The sequence below is a fragment of the Nasonia vitripennis genome, chromosome 2 (genome assembly GCF_009193385.2).
Source record: "Nasonia vitripennis strain AsymCx chromosome 2, Nvit_psr_1.1, whole genome shotgun sequence".
In the NCBI taxonomy this organism is placed as follows: Eukaryota; Metazoa; Arthropoda; class Insecta; order Hymenoptera; family Pteromalidae; genus Nasonia; species Nasonia vitripennis.
In genome coordinates, this window is record NC_045758.1 from 10,716,286 (window position 1) to 10,741,854 (window position 25,569).

The 25,569-nt window shown below is 45.7% G+C and overlaps 3 protein-coding genes across 8 annotated transcripts; 1 reads left to right on the forward strand and 2 right to left on the reverse strand.

Moving 5' to 3' along the window:
• Window positions 1–76: 76 nt before the first annotated feature.
• On the reverse strand, window positions 77–22,499 carry LOC100123693 (wiskott-Aldrich syndrome protein family member 3). 2 transcript variants are annotated; one of them, XM_008214499.4, is made up of 9 exons: window positions 21,930–22,405; window positions 6,607–6,987; window positions 6,335–6,488; window positions 5,878–5,992; window positions 5,642–5,674; window positions 4,256–4,573; window positions 3,878–4,169; window positions 3,327–3,779; window positions 77–3,236 (listed from the first exon to the last, which is right to left on the reverse strand). In XM_008214499.4, the coding sequence occupies exons 2-9, from the start codon at window positions 6,878–6,880 to the stop codon at window positions 3,043–3,045; spliced, it is 1,833 nt and encodes a 610-aa protein (XP_008212721.1). In that variant the 5' UTR covers window positions 6,881–6,987; window positions 21,930–22,405; the 3' UTR covers window positions 77–3,042. The 2 variants fall into 2 exon arrangements, with proteins under 2 accessions (XP_008212721.1, XP_001607386.1); XM_001607336.6 differs by lacking the exon at window positions 5,642–5,674 and having other exon boundaries at window positions 2,213–3,236; window positions 21,930–22,499.
• On the forward strand, window positions 21,467–23,546 carry LOC100120443 (U6 snRNA-associated Sm-like protein LSm3). Of its 5 annotated transcripts, none has more exons than XM_032596732.1 (4): window positions 21,467–22,252; window positions 22,816–23,007; window positions 23,088–23,195; window positions 23,256–23,546. In XM_032596732.1, the coding sequence occupies exons 2-4, from the start codon at window positions 22,987–22,989 to the stop codon at window positions 23,436–23,438; spliced, it is 312 nt and encodes a 103-aa protein (XP_032452623.1). In that variant the 5' UTR covers window positions 21,467–22,252; window positions 22,816–22,986; the 3' UTR covers window positions 23,439–23,546. The 5 variants fall into 5 exon arrangements, with proteins under 5 accessions (XP_032452623.1, XP_032452620.1, XP_032452621.1 ...); XM_032596729.1 differs by lacking the exon at window positions 21,467–22,252 and adding an exon at window positions 22,362–22,462; XM_032596730.1 differs by lacking the exon at window positions 21,467–22,252 and adding an exon at window positions 22,364–22,655.
• LOC100123689 (sperm flagellar protein 1) lies at window positions 23,533–24,654 on the reverse strand. Its single transcript, XM_031922671.2, has 3 exons — window positions 24,250–24,654; window positions 23,883–24,170; window positions 23,533–23,814 (listed from the first exon to the last, which is right to left on the reverse strand). Exons 1-3 carry the CDS (start codon window positions 24,362–24,364, stop codon window positions 23,600–23,602), a joined length of 618 nt encoding a protein of 205 aa, XP_031778531.1. The 5' UTR covers window positions 24,365–24,654; the 3' UTR covers window positions 23,533–23,599.
• Between the last annotated feature and the right edge of the window lie 915 nt (window positions 24,655–25,569).

Sequence of the window (25,569 nt, forward strand, 5' to 3'; positions counted from 1 at the left end):
GTACACAGTAAATTCCGTTTGATTCTGGTATTTAAATGACGAGTCGGGCGCGTTAAGTGAATTTTCACAGTCTCGCTGAAATTTATGAAATTTTTTGATTTATTTGGCTCTGTACAGTTTTACTACAAATGTAATAATGTTGACAGTAGTAGTACAATTATTATTTGTATTTATTGTAGCGATCACTGCGTATGTTGCGTTACGAAACACGTATGTTTTTTTTACTTTAAATAAGTGCATTTCTTTAACTTTATTGCAGTTCTTCACCAGACACTTGCCACTCGCCGCCCTGTCTTCGCTATGTTATAAAATTGTAAATTCAATGCTCGTGGAATTTCATACGAGGAGAAACGGAAAATTCATAAATGCTTGAAGACTCTGTACGAATGAAGATGATTACGATGGCTCTGGAAAATGGAATAATTCGAGCACTTCCTCCTCAACGATCAAAAAAGCTATAGAGTGCCAAGTTTTCTCTTATTTTCATGAAAAATACAGTATGAAAGTTGCACCATTTCTCCGTTCAAAAAGCAGTTGCTGACACTGTATTGAAAATGTTTTTTGTTTCGGTAACACGTAGACTTTTTATACGTTTATACGATCACGATTCACAGCGATTAACATTAATCGATATTTATTGGTGTAGGTGTTAAAGAGGTTACATCGGTAGCACACGCCCCTACTCCTTGTATGCCCGACATTACAAAATCGAGTTTCACCTTTATTATTATTTTTTTTTAATTAAACTTTTTCTTTAATTCCCCTGTTAAATACTGTAGAGTAGTTGGCGAGTTACATAGCTAGCTAAAAATACTTATGAATCCTAGAGTTCTTACAATCGAGAGATTTCCTCATTTTCCTCACATATATATATATATATATATATATATATATATATATATATATATATATATATATATATATATATATATATATATATATATATTAGCTTATTATAAATTTTATATTTATATATAAACATAGTACAGAAAAGAGTCATCGATTATCGTTTACATATTATAATCTTTTATATAATTGGCGTTTTTGGTGGTACGCCGTTCTTATTATTTGTTTGCCTTTAAAAGAAGAAATGTACAAGTGTGTCGTTGCCGATGAATAATCACACGTCATCTTCTCAGCACTCTCAAGAGTTCCATGTATATAATAAACCATCTCTGACATTTCATGCACTAAAGAATATACCAGACGTTCCACAGACACACGCGAAAAATGCAGCGCACTCATACTTTTATACAAAAACATTCATAGAACCTGGGAATAAGGGCAAAGCCAATATAGAAACCATTTTTTAGAGTCGAAAGAAAGGATAGGCGTCGACGCTGGCATGTCTCCATAGGAGACTCCAACGCTCGACTATGCGTTCCGCAATACATACACACGAGAATATCCTTGCCAAAAACTTTTTTACTTTAGCGAAACAAATTATCGCAACTTTTTTCATAGCTGTGCTTCGCAAAATCCGGAGAAAATTTTTTTATGCGTCTATCTTTTATTTTTCACTTTTTTTTTATCTTTTTTTCAAATGTACGTTTAGCGTTAATTCAACACGTAAGATTATGTATAATCTTAACGATCGATATAATATATTTCTTTAATATACTTTTTCTCATTTATATAATCTTTATATTAATGCTTCCACATCGCATTAAATTTTTGTTCTCTCTTTCTTACTCTTACGCACTTTTTCAATTTTTTCTCTTTTTTTAAATATTAGCAACATCGATTCAAAATAAATTACAATCGTATTGATTTTTCAAGCAAAGATTGATTGAAACATTCATTCATTCATTGTAGTTAACAGTTAGTTAATTATGCTTTCGATTCAGACATCTTCATTCCTTTCTTAACTGCCTTCTACTAAAACCTATAAAAATTTCTTGTAAGAAAGTACTCATGCTTATAAAATTTACTGCATCATATTGTGTCCAATGGAGTATTTTGCTTTGACTCTACTTTTCTTGAAAACGTTTTGAAGCTCTTTTTGGGCAGTTACTACTATTTTGACTAATCATCCCCGGTTTCCTGTTAAATGTTAACTATGCAAGATCTGAATTATTTTGTGTGTGATGATTAGAGTAAATACTTGGGGAATTAGCACTAGCAATCAAGTATCTGAAAAACTGCATATTTTCCAGTTTACCTATCGCACTTCAACTAACGATGTGCGTTCTTTTTAAATTTGATCTTTTTCTTCTGAGACCATCAGACAATTAAAACTATCAACGACTACTTAACGATCTCGACCAGAAGTACAATTTTCATTGGAAATGTGCATCGACTAAGAAAGTCACTTGATTTCATTAGAGTTAAAAATGCAGCTGATTCAATAATCGATAATGGAAAAATAAAATACTCGTTGTAAAAAAAAATCAACGTAATAAAAATAGATTACTCTGTTGACTTTGTTTAAGTAATTTTAAATAAAACTAACTCATATTACAAGATAAAATACATACATATACGTTTCAATCGTACTATTTTTCGAAGACGTCTCTCAATTCTCGTTCATGAGCGTATCGTCACGCGTACTCTTTGAAAGAACCGTTGCGGAAGTTTGACAATTTCTTTTTTTTATTATGTAAGAGAAGTAAGAAGAAACATACCGGCAATACTTTGGTTGTTAATAAAGGTCACCTACCTAGCTATAGTACGACACTAAAGCGAAGTATATTGATAGTTCGTAACTCGTCGACTCATCGAGGCAGATATCCGCAGCCTTTATAGTTTTCATCGATTTACTATTTAAAATAAACAATTCTCTAATTATTTAATTAAATATAAATGCTTAGACGAAAACTGTTTAACCTTTCTTTGATACAATATATAGAATCAAAGAAAATTCGTTTCTTTGTTCTTTCAAAAAAGAAAACAACGAAAGGCTGCATCAATCAGCCGCTCACTCGTTACGAGTATTCAAACGACGAAACGAAAATATCGCAATTCGAAATAGAAGAAGAGCCCGGTGCCCGAGCTTCAAGCAACCTTAGCTGCGGTGCTAGCAGGCGGCATGGAAATGTCCGGTCACGCGGCATTCGTTGCGCTCGTGTTTTCCTGTTCGCCCCAGCCCTCGCTATCGCACTCGCTCTCTGATGCGGAGTCACTGTCGCTAAACTCGACTGCAACACGTCGTGCGAGAATGGATGCCACATCGTTCAGAGCATTCACTCGTTCTACCTCCTTCTGCTCGCTCTTCTCCACTTTTCGTAATTTTATGCCTGAAAAAAGAAACGAGAAAATTCAGTGTAAATTGAATTGCCTTATTCGAAGCATTTGCCCTTTGATCATTTCTTATTAAACAAACGTACCGTCTCTGATGGCCTTCAATAAATCATTTCTAGGATCAACAGGCGCTGGATTATTGGGATTACCAGGCTTTCTTAGCTGTCCGTCGACGATGCTCTTCAATGGTTTGAGCTTCGGAGGGTTGCTAGCAATCATTTTGGCAATGTCGCCGTTGGTCATGGGCATGTTAGGCGCCATCGCCGGTCCGTTTGTTATAGGTGGTGGTGGCGGTGGCGGAGGCGGCGGCGGTATGTTGCATGGTGGTGAAACCGGTCTTGTTGGTACCGGATCCGGAGTCGGAGGTGGCGGTGGTAGATCCTGCGGCACCGATTCCGTTTCATCTACACCCATGGGCATCATCTGGCCAAGATGGACGCCACCCGCTGTTACCACAGACGTGGGTGTTGGTTGGTGATTCGGCAATGGACTATTTGACCGGCTGCCGTTTCGATTGAGCAAATGAGATGGAATCGTACCTGGATGTAAAAAAGTACAACATAGATCATTTAGCATATTAACAGCATGGTTTGTGAAATGTCTAAATGCTTATTGTATCCTAAATTAAGTAACTCACCGTTCATCGAAGGTGGTGACATAGTCTCTCCAGGAGGTGGCGGTGGTGGTGGCAGGGTATCCCTACCCGTACTCATAGACCTACCCCTCGTTGGTGTGTTATTAGCCGATGCGATCGTCGGTGTTGAGTTGCTCGATGCATTGCTGGGTGGTGCTGGTGGTGGCTGCGAGGGTCGATTCCTGCCGCCTCTGCTGGGCGTTCCTGGTCCTCCAGGGCTCTGATACGTGTCGCTCCCCGAATGACCCTGACCCGGTGCGTAGTGCGAGCCGTATGCACTATCATCATAGCCCACCTATAAATTTATTCAATTATGTTAATATTTATATGTATCACGGTTTTCACTCCAGGAAAACTCTGGTTTCGGAAAGCTCGACGCACCTGGCCGGCGTAGTTGGCCGCCCGATAGTGCTCGGACATGGGCGGACTGTAAAGCTGGTGCTCCTCCGGCGGGTAGCTGCGCCTCAGCTCGATGCTGTTGGGTCTTGGTGGTCTCGGTTCCGTCATCACCATACCCAGCAGCGCCTCGTCTGGTATACTGTGAGGCGGCCGATACTGGATGCCCTGGGCAGGCATAATGTACTCGCCATGGCCCACTGCGATCTGCCGTTGACGCTCGCGGGTATTGTGTGGCTGCCTCACACGCTTCTTGTGTCGACCTCCGCCGCCACTTCCACCTTCGTTCCGAGGCCTGTGAGGCTGTTGGCCGTGAAAGAAGAAAATACGTGGATTAGTCAAGTCAGTTGGTTAAACCTCGGAGAAGAAAAGTATACTTTTTAGAAGTGCAAGCTCGACGCGATGAGCGATTTTTTGTGTACGTGTGGGTCAGACTGTTGACTGCCTTTGATTTATCAAGATTCGTTCGAAGAAGTTTAGGAAATTTTAAATTTTTTTTAAAAATGCTGCGAACTAATTTCCAGCCCAAGCTCTATTTAAGACGCCTAGCCAGCTAGCCACTAATTTAGCAAACTCATAATGTACCTAAGTGCTGAATTTTTGTACAGTGCAATGTCCTATCGATAAATTTGCTTTTCAGCATCGAGCAGTCATCAGTCGGCTCCGCAAGCAAAGAAGATTGTCGGAAATGAAGTAGTCATTATTCCGCAATTAACAAGCGATTGAGCCTTCAACGAGGCATTGTCTAGCTTAAACGCGCTGTTCAACTTTATAAACTATGCATCTAGACACATGACTAATTCAATTTCCACGGTGCAAGACGGTGTGTGTAACAAAGGGGAAGAAGGTAGACGTAAAATGATTGAAAAATTTTGTTCTCTTTTTTTTCCTTTCGTGTATGTGTCACTGATGATAATGAGAAGTGAATGACGACATGGCTCAATACATGTTCTCGTGAAAGTAACTATATAGTACGGTGAGATATAAATATTTAAGAGGGCTATTCGAGCACGAAGACAAGAGCGACTATATGTATAAACATGTATAGAAAATGCATAATTTATCAGCTAATTTCTATAATAGCGATAATCTAAAAGTATGTAGATCGAAAGCGAGCAGCTAGCGCGCAATTCTGCGTATATAAACTAGATGATTAGCAGAAAAAAAAATTAAGTAGAGAACACTGGTTAATGAGAAAACCACGCACACACAGGGTGAAGTCGATATTACAAATGTGAGAGTGAGTATGAAGTCAATACAAGAATGATTTATTCGTTGATCCTCTTTTCATTTAATAGAGATCGCAGAAGAAAAATCGCTTTGAGATGATGGGGTGTGAAAAAACTACAAAGATCCAAACCATCGACTTGCCTCTCTGAACGGTTCGGCATATTCTGACTCGGTCTATAACCAGGGGGACAGTTCAAAATTGTCAAAATTAATATGTCACAATACAATTGCTTGGTTAAATTGATTTCAATGTAGTAGTGTATACAAATTTCCGTCGTCTCTGCGTACCTCGTAATTTAAAAAAATCTGCCATGTAAGAGACCGAGGTACGCAAATGCAACGTCTTTAATACGAAAAAGTCGAAGGTTCGACATTACCTTCTTTCCTCTGTCGTGCAGCTTCTTCTCGGTATCCTTGAGCATCTCCTGACTCCACAAGTCGAAGAAGTAATTGGGATCGGTATAGAACTTCAAGCCGTCCTTGCCGTCCTCCCTGCAAGAGCGAAACGTTGACAATGATGAGAATGTTCGGGAAAGTTTCGCGGTGAGAAATTCGGAGCGCACACCGTATTATACCCGAACTTTTCCAATTGAGCTTAGAAAAGTTAATCTTTCACTGCCTACGTTCTACAAGTTTGATGTGTACATTGTCTTATTAGCTAATTTGTTTCCCGACTAGACGACAAGATCGAAACTCGTTCGCGAAAATCTCTCAGAAAGGACGCGCTAACCGATCTTGAGCAAACTCGACCCGCTCCGATTTCCCTTGGGTTTCATATAGCCCCTAGTTAACAACAACAGCGCAGTGTGGGTATAGCATGGAAGAACACATCACCTGTAAACGTTGAGCTTGTCGAGTGGAGGTGGTGTGTCGCACTGATGGTAGGTCTCGGTCATCGCGGTGGGCATGGTGTCCCTGGAGACGACCTGCTGGTCGAAGACCACCGAGCTCTTGAACGCCTTGCGCATGTGGATGTCCTGGAGCGAGACTGAAACGAAAGAATTGACGTGAGTTAGTTATGCGGAAAGTTATAAAGTTAGTTCGCGAATGAAAATTTTCTACAGTCGAGACTAATCCGAGTTACTTCGAAGTTAGTCGGTACTCACCTTCCTCGACATTGCTGTCAAGCTGGGTGACCTTGACCGCTAGCCTGTCTATCCTGGCCTGCAGCGAGTTGGCCCTGTCGCTGAGTCCATGGGCTTCCTTGGTCAGTTCGCCAAAGAGATCCTCGGCGTGCCTGGACAGGCTGGACAGCTGCCTTATGGTGTTGGCGAGTGTACCGTTGGTCACAGCCTCGAGTTCCGAGGGTAGCGGAAAGTCGTCGTGTATGGTGCCACGCGCCACGTGCACCGGCTCCACGAGTCTTTTCGGCAGCGGCATTCTGCACTCTTAATAGTCGCTGGGGCTGCTACGCTGTCAAGCTGCTACTGCGTCGCGCGTTTCTCCGGCTTCTCGGTCCCGCTGGGGACTCACCGTTCGCGTGACACCTGCAACATTCGAAGAAGGTTGTTCTTTAGTTTCAGAAAAATAATAAATACTCCCTCTCTAATAAGGATTATAATGGCTCGTTATTAAGAAGCTGCTAAACGCTTCGTACTTCTTTTTTCGAAAGCGAACGACGTATCGCCTCGGCTTTTAGAAATATTAAAACAGCCAAGCGGCTATATCTCTCGGCGAAAAATGGAAGTTGATTGCACGACTTAACGTCGCGAGCGAGAGCGAGCGCAGATATAGTTTATCGCGCTCGAAGAGACAAGTGCGCGCGGCTCGAAATAGGATAGTAGGCTAATTAAGGTTCGTACACGACTTCTCTTTTTACGCTCGCAGTTTTAGCGCGCGGAATAGTAATAATATAGCGTAATTTCCTCGTAAACCATTTCCCCGATCGTAAAGCCGTGCGGCGCGATATTCCAGCATTGTATTTATAGATCGAAGAGCAGGTCCGCTTTTTATCAATATTTTCCGCATCCCGTGTGCCGCGCAAAAGGAGCCATACGTGCATCCAATATCGAGCACTCGAAAGCAGAGCACTCCAAGCTATAGCCCTCCCGTCTGGACAGCAGAGTACACATAGCCCGCGTCGAAAAAAAAAGTAAAGCAGAGTGGTCACCCCGACGAATACATATATCGCGTGCGGGAATGAGTCAGAGGTGCGAGGGCGCACCTAGGAGAGAACTATATAATTTGCGCTTATCCCTCGCGTGCTGCTGCTTGTGGCTCCCACACGACGCGCACAGAGGATGTCGAACTGGCCTTGGAGCTGCGGTCATTTTTTTTTTAATTTTATTCGTCGCTGACTATCCCGAGATTGCGAGTGTAGTCGGCGTGTAGGGGAACGGGTGTACATATATAGTGTGTGAGATTTGTGGTTTTATATGAGGTGCGAGAATAACCGATGTTGCGCAAGCAGGATACATAGCAGCTTTCGATACATAAATGCTGGGAGATAGTGTGGACGACGACATACAATGCTATCGCGTGTCGCGCATATTATGCATCGCATTATTAGCTGGTAACACACGAGAATTATCAGATTACACGTGTGCTGTGTGTGTGTGTGTGTCGTATATATTATAAAGTATGTAGGATGATTTTCAGTAAATGGCACATCGCTAGGACATTAATTTGAGAAGAAATCGCGTAGACTCTTAAAAGTGGGCGATCAGGCTCGCCGCGCGTTTTGCACGTGAGAGAAACCGCAGCATACGTATATACATATATCTATAGGCTCGCGTGCCACCGCCCAGCTGTGTATTTATCGACTCGAGGATGTGTGCAGTGCGGCGTGAGTTCGATGTCCGGCAGGATATTTTTTTTCCGTATGCGTGCGAAGCCTTTGGAGATCGAAATTCATTGTCGTTTTATGAACGAACAAGGACGGAGTGAATTAATAATATAATGTGCCCAACGGCCTAATTTGATATACCAACTGCGGCCGTGCGCAGCTTTTTTTATCATCGCTAGCTCTCTCTCTCTCTCTCTCTCGCCCACTGACACAAAACATCCTCATTACACGCTTGTTTTCGCAAAGCGAGCTCCGTTTATTCCACAAGATTCATCGATTCGTACTCTTATAGCACTCGGCTCTCGTCGTTTTATTGGCGGTGTTTAGTCTGCAGCGCACAGATGAGTCTCCAAAAAAATTAGCGTATAAACACACACATAAAGGTCGCGCACCGACCTGATGCCGCATATATATATATATATATATACACACACACACACACACACACACGCGCGCGCGCGTGTACGTAACGTATCGCGCAATTATATCGTATTATATACGGTTCTTTGCGCCAGTCTAGCGTGACAGAGACGCTCTGTGCAGCGATTCTTATTCCTTGATGCTTCGGTGAATTCATACATAGCCTGCGTGATGTGTTTATATACACACTATGGGTTATGAAGACGTCGATGGGGAGATTTCGGGACAGGTTGATGACACACGAAGAGGTGAATGCAGCGCAACGTGTGTTATATAGTAGCGTGTGGGATGGAGTTCGTTGACCTCGTTGCGGATTACTACGTGCGTGAGAAAAAAAATAGTAATTACAACGCTGAGATTCGCGTTCCGGGGATACAGAGCTCTGTGCGCATTTAAACACAATAAGTCGGCGCGGCTTTAATGAATGCGTTTCAATTTCAGAAGAATACATGTTTTCAGAGAGTCGTAGGAATGCGACGCATCAGCTGTTTGAATCGAATTTTACGAGGCGTAATCAAAAAATTCGCGAGCAGCGACCAAACACATCCGACCTAGAAAAATCTCCTGCGGCAGCGGCGAGTGAAACATGCAAAGAACCGGCTTAAAACATCTCGCAAAGCTGCGCACTCAAAGCCAAGCAAGTAAGCTACAAACGTATACGTCGAGTGATCTCTCAAAGAGCAAAAAGGAGAGAGAGTTCTGGGCTTTCCGCCTCATCATCGGGGGCAGTCGCTCGAAATTCAAGAAAGCCGCATAGTCGACGAGGGTTTCTAAATATACAACACGTGTACCGCACTCCGCTCTCTCGGCACACGCGGGAAAGTGAAAAGTCGAAAAGCCCCCCAGGAGAGCGCGACACGACACGAATTTCTGACTCTGCACATGCTGGATGCATCAGTTCGCTTGTGTGTCCGTAAATAGCCGCGACCACAGCCCGACAGCAGTCGAGAGGTCAAGTGGTTAGCTTAGTCGTGTCGCGCGGATATGCGATATCATCGCCGTCGCGCTCGTGTATACTTTGCAAAGGAACCGCACGAGAAATCCGATGTCGTGTATACGTTCGAGTTTCGATACACAAACGAGGGAGGAATCGATCTGAGCGGAGGTGAGGCACCAGCGTGTGTTTATACGGCTGCTGCTGCTGCTGCTGCTGCGATGGTTAGCTAGAATGTATACGTATTTCTGTATTTTTAGACCCCGGCGCGGGCAGCACATGTTTAATCGATTTTCTTGCCGCTGTCGAGTAGTAGTAGATTCAGACCGTGATACACGGAGCACGTGTTGAGAGACTGATAAGGCGCGTTCAGCTTCAGTTCGTTATTGTTTGCGGAGACTTGATTCAGTGTGCAACGAATTATGTACTTCAGCGCGTTTGATGCGAAATTTTAGAATTTTGTTAATAAAGCGCATGTTTGTTAAAGAATCACTTATATCGATCGATTAAGATAAAATAAACGAATTAGGTGCTCGAAAATAGTCCGCAGCCCAGTTTGTACGTGCGCGCGAAGCTTGTGACAAAGTTAAACTCGCAGGCGTGACATTTACGAGGTCCTTGCGCTCTCTCGAGAGCTCGCCCGATGTTGAAAGTTTACATCGCGATCCGGACTTTAACGAAGATTATAACCTATTTATAAGTTGGACTTTATAACGTCGAAAATTCGCTCTCCGTGTATAAAATTCACACGACATCACGGAATTTTTGCTTCGCCCCTTTTTGCTCTACGCCATCATGTGTGCCAACGGCCTTTTTTGCAGCAAAAAAAGCCGAACACACGCCGCGACTCCCGGAGGACAACACTCACTTGGCGTCGGTTTTGTATGATGACCTCCGAGTCAGACCGTAGTTCATAGCGGTATCCATATAGTACGTGTGCGCGAAGCGAAGATGTCTCGAGTGCGCCGCGTCGAGCGGCTCATTATTTGCCTCTCATCGGGACGTTTACTTCGTTGATGCGCCGTCGCCGCCGTGGCTTTTGTGCGAGTATGTGCAGTGCTGTGTATGTGTTGTCGTCGTGACGAAGCGTCGGGTTTGATATTTTTTTGCAGCTTGAAAGAGAAATTCTTTTTTACGAGCTACACTCTAATATCAGCTCTGTTGAAATTCATGACAGAACAATGGAGATACGCACGAGTATCGTTTGACACCAGCCGAGAAGTCAAACTCTCTACAAATTTTCCCCTTTGAGAGATCCTCTCTTCCCTCCCACGTATAAAGTGCGAAAAAATTCAGTCTAATCCCGAGGATCGAAAGAACAGAAGATACGGCCATCATGTCTCTCTCGGCGAGCACGTGCTACGATATCCTTTGAACTCGTCTACCGTGTGTTCGCTGACTCGAGCTTCGCAGCCCTTCTGGCTTCTCAAAAAGGAAAACGTCGGCGGCTCTTACGCGCGCGAAGCGGATCGCTCGAGCGCGAGAACATCGGGGCGAAAAAAACACACTTTTCAGCGCCGGCTTCTCGTTATGTGCTTGACTCTCCTTTTTGCAGCTCTCGAGCCTAATGTAATTACGCGGGCTCGGAGTGTGGAATTTTGTTTAGAATTAACGTGATTAAAACGTGTGGCCGCGGAAATTCTTGATTAATTTTTTACGTTGTATACAACATTTACATCCACCCAGATACTCCAGATGATTAAATTACAGCGCTGTATGACGACTGAACTGGAAGTTCCGATGCGAGAGTGAGAGAGCACTCGGGATGATTAAAGCATATTCGAGGAAGCGCGTAAAAGCGGGCGGGCTTCCCGCAAATCTTCGATCGAGAGGAGTTTTTCGCTCCAAAACCGCAGAATAAAGCCGCGTACACAATAATCACACGTCGTCAGCTCCTTATAGCAGAAGAATAGCGTGACGCAGAGGCAGAGCACACGCCGCCGCCACACGCAAGCGAATAAAAGAAAAAGTGTGCGGTGAAGGAGAAGCATTGATTAAAGTGCATTCATCGATGGCACACGCGCCTCGAGAGACAGGTGCGCGCGCAGTTTCGCTCTCAACAAGACGTGTCAGATGTCGTGTGCAGCTATATATACTTGAGAGGACGAGAAAAGGAGAGAGAGAGAGAGAGACGGAGGGGAGAACTTTCGGTTCGACTTGGGGTGCGCTGCGTAGGTGTATCGCTTCGATCTAGTGTGTGTGGAAAAATTCGAACGAGGGGTGAGCTTCGGTGTCGAATTTAGGCGGTTCGCCATGATACAGCTCCTCGCTGCTGCTGCGATACAGAGAGAGGATTGATCGGCGCGGATTTGCTCTCGAGGGTAGCTTTCACTCTTCCTCCTCGTGATTTTCCAAGTGGATTTTTTCGCGTCGTTTAACGTCGAGTATGATACGTCTTCTCTCGTTGAGCTGAATCATCCCGTAAACGCTTTGTTATATTCCTATACTGATACTCTGGAAAAAATTCGATTCGGAAATTACTCTCAACATCGAAACGTACAATCCAGCCCTGACTTCGCGTATGACCCAAGAGGACAGAAACAATCTCACCGACATTCTCGCAATCGACGAGAGATGTTTCTCCTTACTTATACACCCCAGCGACGCATTTCATACTCCACACGGAACCGGACTTCTATATATACAACTGACTCCTCATCGAGTACCGCGGTCACGCTCGGGCTGCCCCAGTAAGGTGTCCCCCGTTTCCGGACGGCGCAATCGAGCAAATACTGCCCGGCCAACTTCGTGTATACCTATATGTATACGCCCGCACGCAGCTCCGGCGGAAATTCGCGATGGAACGGAGAGAAGGGTATAGGTGTACGTGCAGAAGCTGATTTTCGCTGCGACTTGGCCGTTCGATATATAAAGAACGGAGTGGCTTAGTGGGCTGGATGTGTATGCGGATGGTAAAAATGCCGAACACGTTCGACTGCCTTGGTTGAGTCAATTTAGCGGAAAGAGCGTGCGCAGTCCTCTGTTGAATCCCGTCGTCCAAATCAACTGAATCTGTATTATAGGACACAATGGCGCACTTACGGAGCGAGTTGTCGAGGAAAAAAATTTTGAAAAACATATAATACAGTAGATATAAACGCGTACTGGCGAAAAGCCAGCGAAGCAACTAACCGAGTAAAAACGCTGCAGTCCGAAACCCCCGCCCTATTATGTGCAATACCGTACGTATATACGGCGCGCCGCACCGGCTCATTGACCGACTCCTGCACGTCGCCCCCCATCGCAGTACACATTCAACGCGCCGTACACTCCCTGCAGCTCTTCCTCCACCCTCGATCGATACGCGCATTTATACGAGACGGCATGACGACTTCGTCCAAGAAGGGGCTCGAACCATAATATAATGGTATAAAGAGGGAAAGAAAAAATAAATCACACACAGGCACTCGCAAGCAGTGGTCCAGTTATATAGCAGCCAACACACACACACACACACACACACGCACACACACACACACACATTATTCGTCATGCTGCGTGAGGAGACGTCGACCTCGGAAGAAGGATCCGCAAGAGAAAGACGGTCTACAGGCTCACGTATACATACACATTACACACATACGGACAGCACTAGGCGACTCGCGTCTAGTCGGAACCGGAGAGGAGGATGAGGAGGAGGTTGTTCTCTCGCGAGAGAGCGAGCCGCGCAACAAGTATGGCGAGTAGGTATAGCAGCACAGTCAGTGTGTGAGGAGACGAGTTCGATGTATACGGCTCCCGTTTTAGAGATCGAGTTTACTGGGTGCGAGCTGCGTGTATACATAATGTATGTGTTCTTCGCGGGCTTCGCGCAGTCGTTGCGCGCGGCTTTGACAGATTGCTCGCGAGCAGAGAGAGAGAGAGAGAGTTGATGCGCGATGCAGGTTTTACGAGGACCGAACGGCTTCGCAAGAGCCGTGCCAAGCTTGCATCCGTATAAGCTTTTCGGATACAGCACGTGTTTTATACTGTGAGCGAGCGAGGGGGTGTTAAATATTTATGCTGGAATCGGGTCTATTGAAGCTATTATCGGAGAGATTTAGGAGCTGTTTAGTCTGCTCAAAGCTCGAGGCTTAATTAGAGCCGGTGTGTTTCGATCAATTTCAAAGCTGTTCTGAAATAACTTTCGTCAAACGAGTTGGATCAATATTTACACTGCGAAGAACCCTCGCGGTGATTCGATAGAACCTGCAGCAGCGCAGCCTTCGTAGTTCTGAATCGTTACTTTTTCGGCTCTTTCAAGTATTCAGCGATGCCTTTAGGTATACATATACACGCCTTTGTCTCTATGCCAACGCACAGATATGCCAGTTTACGCACGTTTAAACAAAGTCAGTAGCCTTGGCCGTTTTTCTCTCTGTCGAATCGGGTACACTTGACCGAAAACAGGCAAAACTATGTACTTCCAAGCATTGTTCGAGTTTTCGAAATTCCACGCCGAGAACAATAATCGCCCCGACACCGAGATCCATCCAAACGAACAGCATAACATAAATCGGAGTTGGCCTTCGGCCAGATCATTGCCAAAGCCCTCGGGGTCTGACCCGAGAGCCTTTTCCCCTCTCTTTCTTTTATTTGTCACATAGAAAAGGAAGACACTCTCTCTCTCTCTCTCTCTCTCTCTCTCTCTCTCTCTCTCTCTCTCTCTCGTATACATCACACCACATGTGTGTGCGTATAATAGCAGCAGCTTGCTCGCAGCTGCGGATTACGTCTGGACGAGCATATATAACAGGCCGGAGAGGACAGTAGCAGCGACACTGGCACACTGGCATTGCTGCGGAATAACACGTATATTCCTAGGTCGACGTCGACGTCGAATTCCGAATAATACTACAGAACTGTGCTGACTCGTCGACGTCTTCTCTGCAGCTCTGGCACCCGCGAATGGATATAATCTTATCGATTTTAGGCTGGGAATTGAAAGGCAAGGCACAGTGCAGTCGATGCTTTTTCTTCGGAGTTATACTATATTGGCAATGCCGCTCTCGCCCTTTCCGGGATTAACCCAGTTGGTGAAGGTGTATTTATTCTCGTCCGGTCATCGAGGACGACTGAGATGTGAGAGTCGCGTCGATTATATTCATGGAAGAAGCATCTTGCTAGTTTCTGAAAAGTCACTTATTGATATATCCCAACCGGTTGGATTGGCTATGCAAACTCCGTTGAGTGAAAATCACCGTTCAAACAAGTGTTTAGTGTAGTGAAAAAGAGGCGCGACGTTTCACAGAAGTCACGTCCCAGTGAAAAAGCGATAGCAAGCAATGCGATTTCTAAATGTCCGCAATCTCTCTAGCTATATTGGAAATTCAACCAGTGCCTGCCTCGGCGCAAAAGCTAGTTTACTGTTTGTCCGCATTATTGATTAAATTTTACACACAGCTCGCCGCTGCTGCAGTCAGCAAACAGAGCGGTTGCATCAGCGTTGGATATAGACGTAATTAGTCTTTGAAACGACTGCGACGCTTGGATTAATAAAAGCGATGAAAAAGAAAAATTACACCGACTCTGTCATGCATCGCTTTGAAAAGAAGTTGTTTTTCATTAAAAAGGAAACTAGCTTTCAGAAGAATACAAAACCTCTCTCTCTCTCTCTCTTTCTCTCTCTCTCTCTCTCTCTCTCTCTCTCTCTCTCTCTCTCTACCACAGGCATCAAAACAGCAAACGCAGCGAATCGCGATAATTTTTTTAATCAAAAAAGCAAGCTTCGCTGCTGCGCACTTTTTGCGGTGCAAGCACACAAAGCGAAAATGTGAACGTGTACTACTCTTTTTTTGAAAAAGAAAAGCTTGGCCGTGTAATCTTTTTCGCATTGAAACGTCGCGGCAGCTACTGCTGGAACGGCTCCAGCTAGATATGGCCTCCTCTGCATCTCCAAGCGCCAACTTTTCATCGCGTTATTTTTTTTCGCTGTTTCTCTCCCTGGCAGTAGTGCATACAGTACACATTATGCACGAGGTTGACGTCAATACAGATGAGATGATAGAGGTATGCGAGTCTACTAGCGGAAGCTCGATGAGATCTTTGCATTTTTAACTCGTTCAAGAGGAAATTGCAGCTGTTTCCCCTTTTATCCCCGCGGATGGAAATGTTCAATAAAGGCGAGAAGGACCAGATTTTTTCTCTGTCGGTACTGCTGGATCGATACTTCCGGTTATAGGTGGATTACTCTATATCGGAGTATCTGGAAGCAAAATATAGAGACGAGAGAGAGGATGACCTAGTCTTTATCGAAGCCATCTGGCACACAAGGATTTAAATTCATTGCGTGTTCGATGAAAAATTGAAGGATAGGGAATGAATTTTCTACGTATCTTTGCCCATTTCAAGATTATTTTTCGTCGTTCAGTGTTATGGTCGATGGAATAAAAAGTGAAGCTATTCTCTCTCGCGAACCATTTACATCTTGGCCGACAGTGAGCAAAACAAAGCACTGGATGCGCATAATCATCAAGAGCAATAAGGATAGTGAGTCGAGGAATGCGAAAGCATTATAACTTTGCGTGTGTGTGTGTGTGTGTGTGTGTGTGTGTGATTCGCTGCATTGCGTCATTTCGAAAATTCTAATAATATACTCGTGCCAATACTGTTGTTTCTATCGAGTACAGTAAAAAATGAGTACCATTTTGCGATCATCGCTACGAATAGCATCCAAGCGCATCGAAATATGCATAAACTAAGCGATAGCTTTTTGCTGCACACGTCCGCAGTAATTTAATTACCTTCAATTAACTCAAAGTCAAACTTTTGAAAACTACTATAAATCCCACTTTCCACTAGTTCACGCGTATATTTACTCCAATAAACTCGAAATCCCATCCCCAGGGCACTTCTGCCGTCTCGCTTCTGCGTCAAAGCCTCGTGCCAAACAGTATATCTCTCTCCTCATCTCGCTGACAGCAAAGAAGTCACGAGAGCGCAACGACTTCAAAGCTACAACTTCCAGAAGCAGTAGTAAGAACTTCGCTACCGTATACCTCATGACAATGCTTTGCACACATGCAGAACGTGCTCCCGACGTCCACAAAGACTTTACCGCACGAAAGAACTAGTGCTGCACAGGTCTACGAGTAAAACGTATATCCACCACGCATTTTCCATGCTCCGCACAGCAGTGAAATTATACCGCCGCCGCCGTGCGGGAAAAAGAAGCAGAACAAAGGCTTTCGCGGAATCATCGCGCCTATATTCTCACACACGTTTATCCGCGCATTGTGTTAGCGAATCACGCGGAGTAAGAGGCAAAAAGGAGCAGGTTATATGTATAGTATACACAGTCAGGACTCGACGCCTCTCTCTCTCCCTCTTTGCTCACGAAGCAAACACACGCTCGCGCGCGCACGTGCGTTATTCTTACGCAACGATCTTGTGTGCAGCAGCAGCAGCAGCAGCAGGCAGTGGCTCTCATCTCTGCGGCGGCGATGATCTCGCAAAAGAGTCGTCAACCGGATGCGCCGCAGGAATATATTAATCTTGCGTATGAATCGCCTAGGCGATACGGATTCTAGCGACGAGGAAATTGCTCGTGTTCATGGAGGTGGAGAAAGAGAGAGAAAGATCGATGAAAACCTGTAGCCATACTTCAAAGCAGCGCGTCGATTCCTTCGCGCTCTTTTTGCGCTCGATTAGCACTTTTTGCCTCAGAGAAGCAGCAGCAACGCCTGCTAGTAGTAACGTCCGGGTATATAACGGACGATCTCGCCGTGAGCCGCTGCTACAGAGCAGTGGAATCTTTCGATTTTCTGCAGTAAGCGCGCGCACCGCGATTTCCAGGACGAACGGAGCGTGCTGAACATTATTTTTCCTCTCGACGTTCTTTGACGTGTATACGGAGCGCTTCTTTATAAGCCGATTGGCTTGAAGAGTATGTTGGAGAGGAAATTTATTTGGCGGGCGAATTTATTGAAGCCGATTTCTCTTTCTCTCTCTCTCTCTCTCTCTCTCTCTCTCTCTCTGCTCTTGCGCTGTGTGGTTGTATGACGAGTGTGTGGAGAGTTGCTGCTGCTGCGTTGAGGAATGTTTATGGCCGCCGTTTCTTTCTTTTTTTGTCGTGTCTAATGATTTTAGTGGCTATGCGCGGATAGATACATTGTTTTGCGTGTCTGTACTGGAGGCTTGCCCCCACGGAAGCTGTGGCAATGGGTTTCGGAGAAATTCTACTTCTTTACGACTGCCTGCGCGGATCGCTTTGAATTAAGATTTTTGCGCAATGAAAGCGACGCGGCAACGCGCATACCTAACTGTAAATCGACGGCTTGTGTAAGGATTCGGCTGCCGATACATAAATACTCTCTTAAGCAGGTTATAAAGTCGATGATTTCCGGCTTTAAGAGGCACCCGATGGACAGCTCGAAAAATCAAGGCTTAACAAGCACAGGTTCCTCGACGAACAAAAGAATCATCATCAGAAAAAGGCGAGTATATGGCTCTCGTATACGATCAGCGGCATCGCGTGCTTGCACGCGCCGACGGCAGAGAGCATCCTCCACATCAACAGAGCGATGACGCACACGTATAGCAGCGGCGAACGGAAACGCGCCGCTCTATCACTCTCCGCAACTGATCCACCTACCGTATGCATCGTCGCCTGAGTTGCGCAGAGAAAAATACACAACGCACCGGAAGAGAAAAGAAAATCCAAGATTGGGCAGTTTCACCGATAAGCTCGGAATGCAGGTGACATGGCTGGACTTTTTCAGACTGTTCACGGCCTCTCATCCGCCGCCAGAGAGAGAGAGAGAGAGAGAGAGAGAGAGAGAGAGAGAGAGAGAGGGAAAGAGAGAGGCCGAGGAAATTGCTGCCAATTTAGCGTGTACCGAGGGGGCCGGTCAATTGTGTGCATAGAGAGAGAGAGCGACCCTTTAGCCCATTTGGACGGGATGCGTATCTGCATATGAGCACCGGTGGTAGCTCTCTCTCTCTCTCTCTCTCTCTCTGATGATGCTGTGCGGGTGGCTGACTATCTGTCGCTGTGTGTTTACGGTTCTTGACAGTTTTACGAGCTTGCGGGGGTTATACGAAGGAGAGAAAGTGAACGTCTGGTATTTTAGAGATAGGCTGGATAAGTGTTTTTAATGAACTCGGTGTGTTTACGAGGTGGTTCCTCAAACCGCTCGTCCCTAAAGTCTGAGACGAATCAATTAGAGGATAATCTTCCCATATCGCATTAAGTAGGTTTTACACGCATACTAGCGGGCCACTTTTGAAAAAGCTCCGAAATTGGATCATCTGGAAGGGACGCACTATATGCATGCACAAAGCGCGAGCATGCGAAGGGAGAGCAGCATCAGCGGCAACGAGGTGTACGTGTTTCATAGAGCAGCAGCAACGCAAGTTGGTTAGTGTGGAAGGAACTTGCCCCGCGGCTCTTCCTCTTCCCTTCTCTCTCTCTCTCTCTCTCTCTCTCGCTCTCTCTCTCTCTCTCTCTCTCGGCTGGCTCTCTTGAATGCTCGTTGATCTCGAGACGCCGCCGCGGAGTCAACGTGCCGCGCGCCGCCTGCCCTAATTGGCCTTACCAACGAACCGACGCGCATAGTTGATACTCTCTCTCTCTCTCTCTCTCTCTCTCTCTCTCTCTCTCTCTCTCTCTCTCTCTCTCTCTCTCTCCCGCGGTGCTGGTGTAATAGGCATCGAGCGTGATAAGTAAATCTCGGGATTTCTCGGAGCAAAAAATTTCGGAGCTGAGAGAGGGACACCTTTAACGGATGCTGTTGCTGACTTTTGCTTTGAAAGTATACTGCTTGCTGCAGGTGGGATCGAGAGCTTGGAAACCTGACGACGTTACAGTTAAATGAGCAAACGAAATGGAGTATGTCAAACGAGATGACCATGAGAATCATCGTGAGCAATTAGAACGACGATCTATTCGTAAAAGTACCTCCGCAGTTTGCTCCAAAACGAGCAAGCGGTGAAAAACGCTCAGAAGAGCAAAACGACCCTTTCACGTGCGGGCGGGGCATATCTCGATTTATCGCCCGGGATTCCGTGCGAATCGTTGACCATCATCTCGCGCTCCGCGTCACATCTTTCTTTTTCAGGGACACGGGCGTACTTACACGCACACGCGGCTCTGCCCTATGCGTTCACGGATTCATCTGTCGTACGCCGCAGCAGTGTATAAGCCAGCCTAGTATTTCCCCCGTATGAGACATGCAGTACCTATACGCGTTGAGGTTAGGTTCAGCCGTCTCGCGCTTATGGATTTTGTAATCTCCCGTCTCGAGGTGTGGATCTCTGTCATATGCGCGCGTGTGCGAGAGAGAGGCATCTCTTTCTTTTTTCTCATCTTTTGGAGTGAAAGCTTATAGGTGTATATAATGCATTCAGAGAAAAAGTGGACTGTCATTCTCGCGTGACGTTCGTCTAGTATGCTCTCTTTTCACACTTTGTTGTGCCATGAGAATTCTCGCGCGCGTTTTGTTGATGCGTGCGCGGGCCAATATTTGGACTCGGAGCTATTCTCACGCGATGATTTACAACGACGGCTTGTCAAAGGAGACTTTCACGAGAGAGCGCAGAGCGCGAAAACAATACGGGTCTCGAACTTTTCTCGGCGCACAGCACACTATAGCAACGATATATTGTCTCTCGCTTATCGCAAAAACACGTCCGGTGCCGCCCTTATCTCACATCGATTCAACTCACATTGCGCGACACTTTTTTTTCCCTCAATACACACGCCGCCTCTGCGCTATACGTATAGCTCTCTCTCTCTCTCTCTCTCTCTCTCTCTCTCTCTCTCTCTCTCTCTCTCTCTCTCTCTCTCTCTCTCTCTCTGCCTAAAAACACTTGCTCGCCTCGATGACTACTTGGACACGCTCGCGTACCTTTCACACCGCGTTTTTCCCCGAGAAAGCGTCTTCGAGAGAGGGATGAAAAGTGGAAGTACACAGCGAGTGAGAGAGGAATTTTTCCGGGCGCACAAAGTGAATAACGAGAAACGCAAGTGTGCTCCCGGGGCAGAGCAGCGCGAGCGAAGCCGGTTTTTGTCTTGGTGAATCGATAGCGCGGCGTCGCCGGCAAAAAAAAAACGAAGCAATTACGGCAATTACACGCGAAGCGCCGCGACTAGAGCAATACAACAACAATCGCTCGGATGTGCGCGGCTATAACGGCTTTTGCGCAAGAGCGAGAACTCTCGTTAAAGTGTTTACGCCGTGTGTGTGTGTGTGTGTGTGTGTGTGTACTCCCGCACGACTGCTGCATATTATTGTAGCCCTGGCTTTCCGCGTTGCAGTCGAGTTAACGAAAATCACGCTGGAATCCGGTCGGCCGGTAATTTCGATGATTTGACAATCTAGTGAATCCGAGAGAGACTCCTCCAGTCGATGACGCACGTGTGCGTCACTCTACACTGCGGGCGCGTAGTGCGAAAGGGGCTCAGTATCGGACCTAATCACTCGGCTAATTATCCTCTTGAGTGAAAACGTACAGTATAGTTCCGTATCGCGGGCCGCGGCCTGACGTACAGACGAACGTTCAAGTGCAGTCGACGATTGCTCGGCGAACTACGTACTATATACGAAAGTCGTTACGTATCGGCCGCTAGAAGAGATATGATTCAGTGATTCGCTTGAAAAATTTGATATAACGCGATGCTTTCGCCTACAGGACCGACGAGTTATATACTCGGTATAAAAAAAATGACGTTCTATCTACGCAGTCTAGCCATCGCTTAGTCCCTCGAGGTTTATTATTTATAGCTTCTCGCATGGCACAACATTCTACAATATCGATCAGAAAGCCCCGTAGACATAAACATCCAATTACCGTCCACCTGACTAGACAGCTCTCTCCTACATACGGGCCATTTTTTCACTCTCAGTCTCGAGACTCCATTCTCCAGCTAAACAACCCCCCGCGTAGCCGGCGCCCACGACGTTCTATCACTCTCTCCCTCTCACTCTATACTTATATATCTCGGGCTCGTCGCCGTCACGACTTCGCGAGTGTATACGGCCCTGCCCTCTTCCAAGGATCCCCGGCCGCGCGCGCGAGTGCGAGCGAGAGGTCCACGACATATACAGCGTTGCACGGTCAACGGGAGCAAGAGAGAAAGAGCCGCTCGCCTGGGAATAGAGCTGGACTGCAGTCTCCCCCTCGACGAGAGTTAAAAAGACAACACGCGTACAGCGACTTCCCGGAGGTCTCGGGCAGCAGGGAGCCTCGATTCCAGATCCCAGAGCCTCGCAGCTCTCTGCATGCATGCGTGTGAATCGCGGCTGCACAATGTGTGCTGCGGTGTTAAGTAGATAGAGAACGAATGCGAGAGCCAGTAGCCCAGTACTCACCATGTTGCCCGGCGCCGCAGCCCTCGGCAGTACCAGCCCTGGCATAACTCCCGTATTGTCCTTCGCAGCCGGAGAATCGAAGATCCTGTATGCGTGTGTAGGAGACTGACACGACACACGCGCGTATACGTATATAGGAGAGAGAGAGAGAGAGAGCTGGGCCGCGTCTTCCCAGCCGGGTCTCTTCGAGCCACTGTCGCCTCGCGGCTATATTGTACTTCTCACGGTTCCCGAGGTCACAGCTGCTACACCACGGAGACGAGGCTCGCCGCACACCGGAGCCCTGATCACTTAGAGAACACTCGCAGAGAGCTAGAGAGCAGGTATTATCTCTATCTCGACACAACACACACACGGCGCGCAGTTAAAATGGCGTTTACGCTGCTGCTGCTGCTGCCTGCTGTTGCCTGCTGCTGGCTCGGCCGCCGCAGTCGTCGCGAGACTCGCTCCTTCTCTGCCTGTGTGGATCGAGTAGTAGGCTGCGGCCGCGATTCTCGTGCTCCGCGAGCTCGGGAGAGTGGATGCGGGATATGGTAGGTTGTGCCGCCCATGGAACTACTGGAGCGATCTAGAGCGACCCGCGACGCTGGATTTTCCGGCCGGTGAAGCTTTTTGTACGTTGTACTCGCGCGCAGCCTGCAGCCATCAGCTCGCGCTCGCTCGACGCGATCGCAGCGCTCCGCGAGTTTCGAGCGTCGGTACGGCAGGGATCAGTATTTACTGGAGGTCAATTTTTAATTTTTATCCGCCGAGTGGCTTCTAATATTCTTGTGGGTTTTTCTCGGATTTTCGTTGATTTTCTTTCGTTGCAACCGACAACTGTCTGTAAAACGATTTCTCAGTCCTTTTTTTCTTAATTAATCTCTATTATGTTTTATGTTGCAAGATCGCGGTTGAAACACCGTGTGGCGCCATGTGTCTCCCGCCGTCCAGCACTACACTGTGGTTTTCACTGCGATAATACACAAACGATGTGCGTCAACGAATAAAACAAATATTTTCAAGTTAAAAAACAATAACTTTGTGAGCAAAATTAGAATCGCTTGAACGACTCACCATGGCAGATGACGCTGAGCAGGTAAGCCATCATTTCTCATAAAACGGAGAACGACTTGCACAGTGTTCGAATATTTATTCTAACCTTAAACGCAACCACAGGCGCCGGCAATCAATGTCAAGGAGCCACTGGATTTGATCAGACTAAGTTTGGACGAAAGGATTTACGTGAAGATGAGGAATGAGCGGGAACTTCGTGGCCGCCTTCATGTGAGTATCTCGTTGCCTCCGTGGCTCCAAATCAGCATCAAGAAATATCATTGTTTACAGGCCTATGATCAGCACTTGAACATGGTCCTGGGGGAAGTCGAGGAGACTGTGACCACCATTGAGATCGATGAGGAGACCTACGAAGAAGTGTATCGTACCACCAAGAGAACCATTCCCATGCTGTTTGTCAGAGGTGACGGAGTGATACTTGTCTCACCTCCAAGCATGAGGGCAGCGATATAGTGGTTACATATAATGTACTGTATGTACAATTTTCATCTAATTTCCTTTTTAGAAACGCTATGTTTACTCGAGATAAGAATTAAATATAAGAGAATAATTTACTAAGCATCTGCAGTTTATTATTATGTACAATATTTTAACTGTATATACCTCAGGTAATGTTAAGTTTTTTGAGCACACAATTGAATTTGAGATGCCAAGTCTTCGATCCTCTGTTCTTTGAATCTGAGCATACTTTCTAAATGTTCAACTTTCTTCAGAAGTATGTGAATAGCTTGTGTCTTCTCTTCCAATTCTTTTTTCACTTTGAGAAAGGTCTTCTTAGGCACAGTTTGATTCAGCGAATCCTCAGGATTCGTGGCATGCTTCAATAGCTCTGATAAATATTTAAATCAATTAGTTTCATTCACATGCAATAAAATTAATGAAGCTTCGAATGCTCACCATCCCCACCAGCATCTTCGCAATCCTTGAACATTGAGTTCCTATCAGCGTTACAATCTCTTATAATCTTGGAACGAACTTCAGACAAAACTTTTTCTATCGCTCCAGGCTGGGACTGAGCTACTTTGTTTATTGTTTCCTTGCTGAGTTTGAGGTTGAGTTTGGGGAAAACTTTTCTGTTCAGCGTGCACCAGTTATCGATTTTCTTGGCTATACTGGAGCCGGGAATGTAATTTTGAACGTCGACGTGTCGCGGATAGTACCTCTTCAGTAGCTCAGCCATCAAGACTAATCAGAGTTCGAAAGAAGAAAGTAGATTCCTCGTTTCTATCGCGAGCCAATCGAAAATATCCCGATTCAAATTTACCTCCATCCGAGAAATCCCGTGCCACATTCCGCTTTGGTCTCGAGAGTGGTATCTGGTCGAGCCAGGCGTAAATCTCTCCCACATTATTATCTCCTATTTCTGCGCCAGCGCTCATCGCGCGTCGATCCACAAAAGCCGACTGATGATCACTACTTCTCGACACATTTATAATTTTTACTTGTCACAACATTTTGCGCCAAAAACTTGGTTATAATTTTTAAACGTCAAAAACTCGACCGCTAACAAAAACTGGCTGGTTATCACGATCAGTGAAGAGAAAGAAAATTGGATTACGCGTTTATTCTTTTTTTTTCTACAAACATACGTGAATTTGTACGCAATAATAAGTATATAGGTAAATAGAAATTATCTGATGGATCTTTAGATTTGATTCTCTATTTAACATTTCATCATATTACGGCGTCGTTCGTCATATACGTGGGATTGTTCATTTTTATGTGGTCACATGACACACGTAGATCTCACGCACGCATGTATATATAGGTACTATACCCACCGCGCGGTCTGCTTCTAAATATAGCCCGCAATGTGGTAGTTTGATTCCCGAGTTCTCTCTCTCTCTCTCTCTCTCTCTCTCTCTCTCTCTCTCTCTCTCTCTTTCTTTCAAAATTTATGTATCCGAGAGATTATCTCGAAAAGTTCTTTTATTTTCATTCCGCCCAAAGGCTTTTGTTGAAAGCGGAGAAAATTTAGACCGGTATTTGCATAATTTTTACATTCCTCTCTTCAAAAGTCGCGAGGAAATATGTAATGAATTTTAATGCTCCCCTGTTTCGCGAGAGACTATATATGCCTTTAATGAAAAATTCATTTAGATAACGAACAATCGTACACGCAGTACAGGCGAGCATGCATCTTTATTGCTATCGATTTATCGAATTGCACCTATTCCCAGTTGCATAAATAAATATTCTATTGAGCAGCGATAAATGATAATCGGCCCTGCGATGTTGTGGCATGATAAATGGAACGACATCAACTTTTTTCGCCTCCCTTTTCTCCGTTTAATCGCGGAGCGAAGGTCAAACATTGCATAAAGTTAAAAACGTTGGATGCTCGCTCGCGCGCTATTTCGAGTCTACTATGTTGCTCCGAGTGATTCAAAGTGACGCAAAGTCGAACCGCGAACGCAGAGACGCCTGCAGACAGGCACGAGGGGGCTTATTCGATTTCACTAAAGTTCGTCTGTATATTAGCGGCCCCGGGAACTTTCGTACGATCGAAAAATCGATGTTTCGTAAACAATCGTCGCTCATAATAATAACTGCGTTTATCTGGATTAGCGTGAGAAATTAGCTG

Excerpts from the sequence above, each read along its gene's own strand:
- LOC100123693 (XM_008214499.4), bottom strand. The coding sequence starts at position 6,880 with ATGCCGCTGCCGAAAAGACTCGTGGAGCCGGTGCACGTGGCGCGTGGC. Across the intron at positions 6,489-6,606 it reads TGACAGCAATGTCGAGGAAG|TCTCGCTCCAGGACATCCAC; the intron begins GTGAGTACCGAC and ends CTTTCGTTTCAG. Across the intron at positions 5,993-6,334 it reads GACAAGCTCAACGTTTACAG|GGAGGACGGCAAGGACGGCT; the intron begins GTGATGTGTTCT and ends TCGCTCTTGCAG.
- LOC100120443 (XM_032596732.1), top strand. The coding sequence starts at position 22,987 with ATGGCAGATGACGCTGAGCAG. Across the intron at positions 23,008-23,087 it reads TGGCAGATGACGCTGAGCAG|GCGCCGGCAATCAATGTCAA; the intron begins GTAAGCCATCAT and ends ACGCAACCACAG. Across the intron at positions 23,196-23,255 it reads AACTTCGTGGCCGCCTTCAT|GCCTATGATCAGCACTTGAA; the intron begins GTGAGTATCTCG and ends CATTGTTTACAG.
- LOC100123689 (XM_031922671.2), bottom strand. The coding sequence starts at position 24,364 with ATGAGCGCTGGCGCAGAAATAGGAGATAATAATGTGGGAGAGATTTAC. Across the intron at positions 24,171-24,249 it reads ACGGGATTTCTCGGATGGAG|TCTTGATGGCTGAGCTACTG; the intron begins GTAAATTTGAAT and ends AACTCTGATTAG. Across the intron at positions 23,815-23,882 it reads CGAAGATGCTGGTGGGGATG|AGCTATTGAAGCATGCCACG; the intron begins GTGAGCATTCGA and ends AATATTTATCAG.